Below are 12,201 nucleotides of genomic sequence, written 5' to 3'. Positions count from 1 at the left end.
ACATGGGGGCCACATCAATGAGATGTAATGACTTTATGAGCGTTGGGTGGTCTGCGAGTCGGACTGCTCCTGATGTCTGTAGTGATTTACTTGTAAAGCCCCGTTCACCGTCTACTGCTGGCTCTGGAATGGCTTATTGATCCGCCATCACGGCTTCTTGTAGGGAAGCAGCTTTAATTATTTTCTTTTAATTGGCTAACTTTTCTGTGCCCATAATTATAACACCAAACGGTTGTGAGTTTGTAAATTGCGCTATCCTAAACAATGGCATGGTTTATATACCCAGGACACAAAATCACATCTGTGTGCCAATCAACACAGTTGGGTCATGCTTTCTATTTCTAATGGATGGAACAAAGCATTGCCGGAGCCGCGGCCGGTGAGCGGTGACCGAGTTCTGTTGGCGCAGATGTGAACAGAGTGATGTACCAGCAGCGTGCTACCATCCAACTTACCTGCCATCAACAGTGACAAGGTCTTCCTGCCCGTCCGGCAAACATACTGTGAGCGCCATCTTCCTATGGAGCAGGTTTTCTTTAGACTCTTCCAAGTTTTGGCTTCCTATCAGCTGGGACTCTGAAGACGTTCTGTGACCCATGTGTGATTTGGGAGCGGCGCGCATCGGCGGCGGAGGAGCGCGGGCTTTCATTTTCTTACTAGAAGAAAAGTTAATAGAATGTAAATATTTCACGCCGTAGAGAACATCAGCTCAGACCAAAGATAATCACTGCCACACACTCAGCATCTGTTGGCGGTCCAAGAATATCATTCACGCATAAAATGATAAAAAATATGCAAAAATCTAAATGTAGACTAAATTCAGCTTTTCCTCCTAATATAAGGTTAAGAAGGCTCAAAAGGTGCAAATCAGCCGTTGGCTCAGGCAGTCAGGAACACAGAAACCCTTTATAAAGAGACTCTGCTCCGAATACCATAGATAGAAAGATGCTGGCCTCCGGAGTGCAGCGGGTGCCTGCGATATTATATATATTACGCACTCCGATGGGTGTTTCTACGGCCCTCAGTAATCTGCAGTCGGGGCGCGAGCAGCTCCAGAGTCCTCGTGTCCCCGGATGCCACAACAGTATCTGATTTGGTGGAACAGCCTGAACTCTGGAGCTGCTGTATACAGAGAGGGCTGTGACGTTTTATAAGGAATATGCTGATTGGGCAATTCATTTACAGATAAAGTAAAGTTTAACTTGAGACTAAATATGGTAAGAGCGCTCGGTGCCGCAGTTTATTTGCCCTTTCAATAGCTTTTCAACTGCAAGATAAAAATAACTTTTTAATGGCTTAAGACAACTTGTTGCAGAAAGTTATCCCACTCAAGTAAAACTTTGCTGCACCCGTACCCACAGCAGATCGCTTAGCCGAATCCTTGCCAGGGTCTTAAGACTTCAGGTAAATTACCTGGAGTATCTCAGACATTACTGGCCACCCCCAGCCCCTCGTATCGATGGGCTCCATTACATATTTGGGGCAACAAGTGTCTAGATTAGGCACCATTTACACCATTAGAACCAAGAGACGCCCGCGGTCTGACCGGATCCTGGCTGCGCCTGCAATGGTCGACCTTGGAAAGTAATGTTGCTTCACAAAGTTGTCATGGTATTCTTCATTCTCCGCTGTGGAGTTTTCATTCTTCCTTCTTTTGTGTTCATTGCTGCTCTAATATAGGAACCCAAGAATGTGCCTAATAGCTGGCGGCTGGATGGGGTCAGCCGGCCCGCACCTTGGTCTTGTGTCCCCATGGGGCAGAGTACTGAGCTACACGGGGTGAAGGAATCGCTTGTTAAACCTCATTCTGATGTCACTTACCCACAAGCTTCTCTTTGGTGGCATTACTGGACATAACCGAGACCTTCACAAGCACCCAGTTTAAAGCCAAGTGCTAATGACAGGACAGGCATGCGAAGCCTCCTGCTGTAGGATGGGCTTTGACCCACGCACTCCTCTTCCCCTTCCAGAGCTACAACCGCTTTCATCTGCTATTTAATGGAAAACTTTCCGCATCTACCGAGTTTCCCTGAGAATAAGACCCTGTCTTATAGTAATTTTTGCCCGAAAAGGGGCACATGGTCTTATTATACTTACCTAGAAGGCTCGGTCCAGGTCCTTCCCACTGCTCTTCGGAGTTCGCTTCCTGCAGTCCTCGGTCACCCACAGAAGATCGCTTCCTGGTTACAGGAATCATAAATCCCACCTCCGGGAAGCGAGGGCTCTGACTGGTTCTCGAGCACTGCTCAGCCAATTAATACAGCGGTTGATGAACCAACAACAGCCATCGCATTGGTTTATCGAGCCCTGCATTGGGCTGTAGCTCTGGAGGGCAGCGGGAGGGACATGGACTGAATCTGCTAGGTAAGGTATTGTTTGTTTTATGTAAGGCAGTTAGGGCTTATTTTAAGGGTAGGGCTTATATTTCAAGCCTCACCAACAATACTGAAAAATCAGGGTAAAGCTTATTTTTGGGGAAACAGGGTACAATGTGGGTCAGATGTGAAAGATTTTAAACTCCTTTGAGCAGCCCCAATCTTTAAGAGATTTACCCCATGTCCACGATATCCATCTGATAGGCTATAACCATTATTTATGCTGACTGCTTTGTATTTTAAATGTCTAAGGGAGATCCTCTCGGCGAGAGAACGCAACAATGGGAGGTAGGCCTGAATTATATAAGTTTGGGACATTCTTTCCACATAATTACGGGATAGTGGGGGTGGAGAACTTATGGCCAACTTCCATTACTCATCAGATGAATGGTCTATCCCATGAACAATGGAATTTGGCCTTAAGTTCTCCTCCCCTAATATTCCGCAATTATGTGGACAGAATGTCCCAGATGCCTATTGTCCATAGAGCATGGTACACGCCTGATAGGGCAGTCTGGTTTGGATCCTGGAGCCCGATTATGTCCAAGTGCCAGAATCTATGAGGCCTCTTCTCTCATTTGTTTTGTTCTGCCCAAAGGCCCAGGGTTACTGGAGGCAGGTAATAAGGGACGTTCCTAGATGACTACAGAGGCATTCCAGTTACTGAGGACACTAAACTTTGGCTAATATTTAGAAATACATTGTGGGAGTGCAGCTAGAATAGTCCCAACTAAAGCCCTACTTCAGGAACAACAAACTATTGCTAAATATTGTCTGAATGTCAAAATTCCAACTGGACCTGACGGGCTGCATTCTGTTAGTTCCTTTCCCTTCAAGCGGTTGTGCCAGCATGACATCCCCAGTTCTTATGCCCGATCCTGGCGGGCCTCCGGCTGTCATACATATCAATGGCCATCCTGTAATACTGCAATGACCATTGCAGGGAAATATCATGTTGGCCATGGGTTCCCCAGCAAAACCAGCTGTCTGCCGAGGTGCTGCGAGCAAGACGTGGGACAACCAGCCGATCACCCGAGGCCTTCCTTCTCCAAGAGCGAGGATTTACATGGAATGCCAATTCCACAGACTCTGCCCCCATACATATCCAGAACGGCATCAGTCTTGTGCAGTTAGATAACCTTCCATCACTGTGAGGTCATTGATGCTTCATTCCTGGCGTTAATGCTTCTTTCCCCTACGCCCTTCTATTATCACAATACTTTATCCTACTTCCAGACATTTGGGAGTTTTACTAACGATGACTTATCTTAAGTATAGATTATCAAAGCTGATCAGCAGGGGTTGGATCCCCACGATCAGCTGATTGGTGGACCTGCTGTCAGTGTGGGCCGTGCTGGAAGCAGATAGCAAGCACTGTCAGGATTGGAGCAGCCCGGACCCCCGCCAATCAACTATTGATGACCTATGCCGAGGATCCCTCATCAGTAGTAAAAGTTACAAACGTCCAGGACAACGCCTTTAACCCCTTGAGTGGCGGGTTTCCTACCACCCTGTCGTGCCCACCAGGGCAGGTTTTTTAAAATGGTCTAATCATTGAATTTCAACTAATTTTGCAGTTGCGTCTCAAGAGCCATAACTTTTTCATTTTTCCATTGACATGGCCATATAAGGGCTTGTTTTTTGCGGGACAAGTTGTGATTTTTTAAACAGGAGGGAGGAAAAAAAGAAATGGGGAAAAAAGAAAAAAAGGGGCCATGTCATTAAGGGGTTAAATAATGTATTAACTTCCTTCTCTGGGTCATTACGACGCACACGGATACCACATGTGTGATTGTATTTTTGATTTTTTACAAAGTAAAGGGAGACAAGTGTTTTTATAATTTTTTTTTTCAATAATTTTTTAACTTTTTTTTTTTTTTACTTTTTTTTTTTTTTTTTGTCCCTTTAGGGGACTTCCACAGGGACCCATCAGGACCCCTGATCACATTCCGGGGGTCTGATGGTGACAGCCCTTTACATGCTGCAGTCACATAGACTGCAGCATGTAAAGGGTTAACACAGCAGAGATCGGAGGTTTTCTCTGATCTCTGCTGTAAGAGCTGGTACCTAGCTGTCCTCTGATAGCCAAGCACCAGCTCTCCCTGCCACAGAGACCATCGGCTTGCTTCTGACAAGCCGATGGTCTCTATGGCAACCTGTAAACAAAGCAGGACATTGCTGATATGCCGGCAATATCTTCTGCTGGTTTTTCAAAGCCCTTGCACTGCTCTGTGTGGGTCTGTGCAGGCAGAGCACACTGTCACAGCTTGTGGCATTGTGCTCTGCAGCTCCCATAGTGATACATAGCCCGGAAATCTTCCGGGCTATGTCGCTATGAGCAGTGGAGCTCGTCCCGGAAAATTTCCGGGCGTGCCACTCAAGGGGTTAAGTATCCATCTCTTAGGTAAACTGGACTATTAGTGAAGAGATATACAACCCGCGGCAGGAGGGTCATCTTCACCGCTGATCTACTTCCCACTCACATTTTACATCTCCAGATTTTAATTTTACAAACTTTCTTAATCTTTATAAATCCTAATTCAAACAGTTTTCCGACAGAAGGTGTAAATGTAGTTGTATCTCCTGGGATGGAAGCCGAGTAGACTTGGTCCAATGTAAAGCTCACGCTGAACCTCTACTGAAGCCCAATACATGTTATTAGGGGTCCTGTACATATCCTCAGCGTGTGCCGATTGTCTGTTCCCGGACGCCACTACATTAAATACCTTTAATATCCTGATCTTTCCTTAACCCAATAAGGACCAAGCACAGGACGTTTACGGCACTTGGTCCTGGGCTTTAAATTCAGCCAATTGTAAAAATACGGTGGGAATGAAAGTCCCTGCTTCTGCAATAAATCAGGAGTGGGTCGGGTCCTCGGCTGTTAGTCACAGCTGATAACCTGGAGGAGAGGGAAGGGTTTTTTTTAACCCTTTCTGCCTTCTCCTTTTCCAGTACATAGAGTTCAATGAGCGCTATGTACTAAGAAGTGAAAGTGTTTCTTCCACTATGGGAGCCCAGGGGTCACGTGACTGCTGGAAGCCCCTGCACAGCAGTCCCAGCAGTCCCAGGAGACCCCGATCAGCTCTGGCTGTGACTATTGTCACTACAGGGGATGTTTTCCCTGTAACTGGGGCTCCTATGGATGCGGTTCCTATAGATACACCGGCTACAGTGGGAAAGTGTCAAATAAAAAAAAAACCTAAAACATGTGACTGTCCCCCAGAGGTCTTATATGACGTCACGAGGGACACAGATAGTAAAAAAAAATTATGACATAAAAAGGTAAAAAAAGCTACAGAACAAAATATCAATATATACATAAGAAAGAAAATAACCAAAAGCCAACGCCAACCAAAACCTGTAAACCAAAACCATGCGTATTATATTTCAGAACGTCCGAAACAAAATGAGGGCCCCGATCACATACTTTATTTTAGCATAAATATATTAGTTAAAAAAAATAACTATAAATGTTTTTTTTTTAAAAATCACTTCTTTTTAGCTTTTTACTCCCAATAAAACTAAAAAACGGGAAAGAAAGTCAGTAAGAAAAAAAACTCGGCCTACATGTCACGGGGAAAAAACGAAGAAGAAAAAAAATAGGGCAGTAAAACCGCCACAAGGGTAAAATCCCTAAAAAGGGCCTGGTCCTTAAGGAGTTAATGCTAGTGCAAATGGAAACTTCACAAGCGGACATTCTTGTCTTGTCCTCCTCCTCAGGGGGAGGAGTCTGAAGTTCTGGGCTTGCCCTACAACTATTATAGAGGGCAATGAAGGTGTTTCATTACCCCCCATAGACAGGGCCAGCGGACCCTCCATGTAAGCCCCCCGCACAGATCAGTTTATGCTGGGGATCTCGCGTTACTACGTCTCACCCTACGCGTTGTCAGAAGGATTCTCTACACGGCGGTGTCCTCCTAGTTGTAAAGGCCTGCCACTATCAATGTAGGAGTCTGGGAGGACGGCTGACAAACCTGCATGATCCAGCTTTCCAAGAAATGCATAGGACTAAAAATTGCGGGTGTAAGAAAAAGTAAGTGAACCCTTTGGAATTACCTGGATTTCTGCAATGATTACCAATAAAATGTGTCTGATATTCCATCGGGGGACATTTCACTTGGATACTCGCTCAGCGTCTGATGACAAATGCTCATCCGTTTCATTTGTCGTTTATCGTTTAGGCAGGCATAAAAGCTGAACAATGATTGGCCCGTGTAAACAGGCAGTTGTTCGTGATCAATGACTGCGGATGGAAGGTCTTAGTCTGGCTCCGCCTCCATTCACTGAGCGATCATTGCTCCACCAGAGCGCTTACCCCTGGGATGACTGCCGGACGCTTCTGCACCCTTAAAATCGTCCCATGTAAAAGGGACCCAAGTCAAAATTGTAGACAGAAGCCAAGTAATGAAGCTAATAGCATCCATGTCCTACTGAGCACCTTCCACAAACATCCACAGCCCAGCGAGGAGAAGGAAATCCTGGCACTGAACGACCTGCAGATCGTCTCCAAACACTTCCTTTAGCTACAAGTAAGACTCGCACAGCATTGAGGAGTTCTAGACCATCGCTCCCTAAAAAGTTGTTTCAGTCCATCAATATTTCTGGGATGACTTGCATGCTTTGCCCATCCGACTTCAGCACGTTTTTGGACCTCATCTATTGTTGACCTCGGCTTTGTTCCATGAGCAGTTTGTGTCAGCAGCTACAATACCAAGACTACTTCTGGGGTAATGACCTGGGGGTCCCTGTAGCAAAGAGCAGATCCTAACTGGTGGGGTTAGAGGGTGAATACCAGAGAACCTCCGATCCATTGGTTTGTAGTAGATGGGGTCCCCGCTGACTGGCTTACACGGGCGCACTGACTAATGATGCAATCAGGTGTCATTGTACTATATTGTACTACATCATTAAAAAGGATCAAGAATGGATTGTGCCGATAGGAAACATTCTCCACTTCTGGCTGACAGCTTCCATTCTGTATCATTCACATAATGATGGTTTATCGACATTGTAACCTTCTTCTGCCATGTGAGCGGACATTCCTGAGAGCCCCGGACACGGCTGGGCGACCCCGGTAAACGGAGGACATATACGGAGAACCGCTCCACTTCCACAGATTACAATAAGGAGCAGCAGTGACGTTACGGCAAGTACCAAGACAGTAAGTAAGCCCTATGAGAAGCACCAACGCCCTGCGGCATAGCAATAATTAGGAGGGGGCCGTATTTCTACAATGTAACTCTTGTCTTGGGTTAGCCGTACATGTAGGATATCGATTAGCCACAGTGTATCCAAGTGATGGTCCACAGGATGGCTCCTACTAACGATCCCACCAGGAAGTGAACAGGACGGCAAATGACCGGCCGGATTCTGCGGACCACGCCACAAACTTACAATTTGACCCATGGTCGCCGAAAATGGCCAGAAACTTTAAGATATGGGGTAGGCAAGGGGAAGAATAAACGTGGTATCGCCCCATATCCACTGCTTCCCCCGCCGTCCTGTATACTCGGCTTCTCTCTCTTCTCCACCGTCCAGATTCCTTCCGTTTTTGGGTGCCGGCAACTCGCTGACTTCAATAGATGAAGATCATTTTTTCATATTTCGAATCAATTTTCAAGCAGACCTATTGGGGGTCAATCACATTCTTGCTGCAATTCCAGTATCTCTGACAGCAAGAAGAGCGCTGCAGACAGGGCCTTGTATCCTAAATATCAATAATCGCCTGCGGCTCGCTGCAAGGACGCCATGCCCCGTCCTGCCGTGTATGCGCATCTAATACGCGCCAAGATACAACATGCTGGGAATTTTCTTGCATGTGTTCTTAAGACAATCTGTGTGAGCGGCAACATGGCCGCCTATGGAAGATTGGCGCAGAATATGCGGAATACAGCATACCGACACGGTCATGTGAGCCCGGCGTAATGCGGAGAAGACGGTCATAGTGTAATATGGAACTGCTGAAAATAGTCTGCAGAGTAAGCCCGCCGCAATGTATCGTTCACACCGACAGCTCGTCTCTGAGGAGAGGATAGTCCACTATAAGGAATAGAAGGTAAGTCCACGGCACTCCAGTAACAGCCACGTAAGTGGGGAAGACCTCAATGGTGGAGCTCCAGGTGGAAGACCCAAGAGCCTTCAGTCAAACATCCCAAAGTAAAGCAGATAGGTGCCAAACTCAGGGACTCAGAACGGCAGTAGCCCCCCTACTAGGGATCTACTGCGGAGTGCGGCACCAATCTGCTTTACCGTAGGATAGCCAACTACATCGCCCAATCACATCATAGGTATCTAGGTCCATGAGCACTACTATCTATACACCAGACTAACTTGTCAGTGACGCCCGGCTTATGGCGACTGCTCCGCGATCTCGTAGATTAGGTCGTATTCTTCACTGCACACAACCTTTTAGTCTAACAACTCCAATGATCATCACCTGACTTTCCTCTGCCGGGCCCAATACACCCGGGGCCAACGCTCAGCAACGCGCTTCACATGTGACGATTCATGCAATGTTCACTAAGGGCATACGTGACGACCTACGGGGGGCGTTGTGGAGTGACAGCGGCAGCTACCCTGTTTCCCTGAAAATAAGCCCTAGCACGATGTTTAAATGGTGTCCAGGCGGCTGTACATGTAAAAGGGAACACGGTATTAGTCCAGTTCTGTATGTAATGAAAGCCGAGAGTCGTGTTCCAATCAGTTCCTTGTAAAGGCCTGAAAACCTCAACAACAGATACACCATAGAGAAGGCACCAACGGCCTGACGACTGTTATGAAGCACCACAGCCGGCGGTACATGGCCACCTCATTATTTGTGGTTTACACCTAAATGAAGCAGATTTGCCGTCTACGGTGGCCGCCGGAGCCTCCTGGACTCATTCATGTATATTCTGCTAGATACATTGTAGTTTGTAGAGGTGCTGCAGGGCACAAGGCCGGCTCTATACAAAGCTCTAAATCACCCGGGACTCAACCGAAAGTTCTAGGAGTCCGGACCAAATGACGTCCTTTCTAGATCTGCATGGCCCGGGGCCAGAACATCTGCTGTAGAGTAGGGGAGAAGCAAAAGCAACAAAAAAGTATATTTTTACGTGAAATATTTTGCCTGGACCGACCCTAAAAGCGCATTGCACCTTCTACATGACATGGGGGTGCGGGGGGTCAGCAATGCCAGGTAACAGAATGGCTTCGTCCAGCAAGGACATCATCTACAGCCAGCGTGAAACATTCATTATGTTCCATCGTCAGTATTGTGAGCGGACAGAAGACTATATGTGTGCGGCCCAACTGGACATCAGCGTAATGACGGAACATCCGCAACGCAGTAACTGTGGAACCACAGCCAAAAATATAGATCTTCAGGGTAAGGGATCCAGTAAGATGGGTACAATCCTGAGGGTAGTACCCAGCATCTCCACCGGCACACTCTACGGACATGAGCCCTTCTAGGCGGTCCGAAGCTTCTTAGGCTTCAGGATGCTCAGCACGACCTACCTGGAAGTGATAATGTAGGTTCCTAGGGTGACCCCCAGGCTCCGTGGCTTCCTTGTTTCCTTGGTCAGATCTCCCAGTGATGAGGAGAGTTTCTTGGCTCGCGACAGGCTGGGCCGGGCCGCCTCGGAGTAGCCAAGGTCCTGTGGCGGCTGCCACCGCACAACACATGACATCTCAGCAGCCTGTTGTGTTAGGAAAGTCCAAGTCCTGTGATCGTCGGAGTCGGATAGTTACTCACTAATGCTGCCTTATAAGTGATGTTGCTGCAGTCCTCCTCATCCTCAGGCGCTCGCAGAGCACTTATGTAACATATCTGAGTCATTTGTGTCATTCCAGTTATTATAATTACAGCGCAGCACATAAAGTTTTCCCAACCCAGAGTTTCTCAAGAACTATTAAATGATAGTGTGGCAAAGCCATCCAGAGCTGCTGACCATCCGGTATACGAGTATGTAGCAAGCACCGTCCAGGTGGGCCCCCCCACCTCAGGGGGCCTTCACACTGGAGATAAAATCGTGCGATTTAGCAGAATTATGAAACCAATCATGTTCAATGGTTTGATTCCCATGGCAATGTGGCATTAAAACGACATGGCAGCAAGTTGTATCTGTGTGTGTGTCAGGATTGTGCAGTGACTGCTCTATCACAGCGGTCAGGCCGGGCTCACTGCGTATTATCTGCGCGATGTACAAGTGTGTAATACAGGGTGAGTGGAGGCAATGACAGTACAGTGATTTTCATAGATCCATTCACACTTGCGAATATTTATTGCGCATCATACACAAAGAAGAGCGCGGCTCGTTCTACCTTTCTCTTTTACGGCGTGTTACAGGGCCTGCAGCCAATAGCAGCTCAGCGGTCCAACAGACGTGTGGTTGCCATCACTTTGTAAGGGCTAATGCTCACGGACGGATTTCTGACGCGTTTTGCGCGGCGGGACTCCACAGCGTTACCCCGGAGCTTTTAGGTTCTATTGAACCTAATAGCTCAATGTCCACCGCGGAATTCCGCAGCGTGACACAAACCGCAGCATGTTCTAATTGCCGAGGGAATACGTGCGGCCGGCTTCCATTGTAGTCACTGGAAGCCAACCGTCACACTCTGCTTACACTGTAGCACGGCGGAAGTATCGCATGAAAACACGTCCACGCCCACCGCGTCATTGGCCACTGCCGGCCACGTAATCCCGCACTGTCGGTGTGGTACGATCTGTACTGCGCATGCGCACCGCCTCGAGGAACGGGAACAGTGCGGCAGATCCAGGAGGTGAGTGTATACTAGGCCAGCGCTTACGGAGACGGGGATACGGAAAGTACAAAAGTCTATGCATATATTAGGTGATATACCCCTGCGTTATGTATGTATATATTGTAGTGGCGCACTACACAGAATGGCCTGTAGGGGGCAACAGACAGGCAGTCTGGTACCTGAGACAAGGGGAAAACACCCACAGGTGTGGTCAGTAAGGAGGATAAAGGTGTTTGTTCCTGCTGCAGTCAGGGGTGAAGTGGGCTGCAAGTTAGAGACAGGTCCCGTGAGAGGGACCTGGGCTGTGGGAGCCCAAGACAGATCCTGGGGGAGACCTGGACTGGGAGCAAGAGGTCAGGAGATAGACCTGGATGCTGGAGAGACTGTTCATGTGCCTCAGGAAGCTTGGGGTGAAGCCTTCCTGAGGGAAAACAGAGTGCGTCCTGAAGACAACTGTAAGAAGCGGCCCTGGAGAGCGGGTGAGAACCACAGATGGACTGTTTATTAAAGACCCTGAAGTAAAAGGACATTTAAGTTGATTTACTTGCATAACGTGCTGAGCTGAAGCTGCTATGGCTGAGAATAAATAGACATTTGGAGTTTAACCCATCGGTGTCTACCTGTGATGTGAGCGAAGGATCCCCGGGCTGCTACAATATATATAAATAAAAGTGACCCCTCCCACTAGTAACAGTGACCCCTCTAGTACTGCCCCCTGTGGTACCCCACTAGTAACAGTGACCCCTCCCATACTGCCCCCTGTGGCACCCCACTAGTAACAGTGACCCCTCCCATACTGCCTCCTGTGGCACCCCACTAGTAACAGTGACCCCTCTAGTACTGCCCCCTGTGGCACCCCACAAGTAACAGTGACCCCTCTAGTACTGCCCCCTGTGGCACCCCACTAGTAACAGTGACCCCTCTAGTACTGCCCCCTGTGGCACCCCACTAGTAACAGTGACCCCTCTAGTACTGCCCCCTGTGGTACCCCACTAGTAACAGTGACCCCTCTAGTAGTTCCCCCTGTGGTACCCCACTAGTAACAGTGACCCCTCTAGTACTGCCCCCTGTGGCACCC

The 12,201-nt window shown here is 47.9% G+C and overlaps 1 protein-coding gene across 3 annotated transcripts in view; it reads right to left on the bottom strand.

The window, feature by feature from the left end:
* The window catches only part of COBL (cordon-bleu WH2 repeat protein), a 305,079-nt gene that overhangs the window by 234,036 nt on the left and 58,842 nt on the right, over nt 1-12,201 (bottom strand). For 2 of the 3 annotated variants that reach the window (XM_066584546.1, XM_066584547.1), the window contains one exon: nt 456-656. In XM_066584546.1, coding sequence (XP_066440643.1) covers nt 456-656 — 201 coding nt within the window. Of the gene's footprint in view, nt 1-455; nt 657-9,875; nt 10,118-12,201 lie in introns of those variants that run through there. The other variant, XM_066584545.1, reaches the window with a different exon arrangement.

Source organism: Eleutherodactylus coqui, chromosome 12 (assembly GCF_035609145.1).
Source record: "Eleutherodactylus coqui strain aEleCoq1 chromosome 12, aEleCoq1.hap1, whole genome shotgun sequence".
NCBI lineage: Eukaryota > Metazoa > Chordata > Amphibia > Anura > Eleutherodactylidae > Eleutherodactylus > Eleutherodactylus coqui.
Note: the sequence above shows the minus strand (reverse complement) of the source record. Positions and strands in the feature narration are given on the sequence as shown.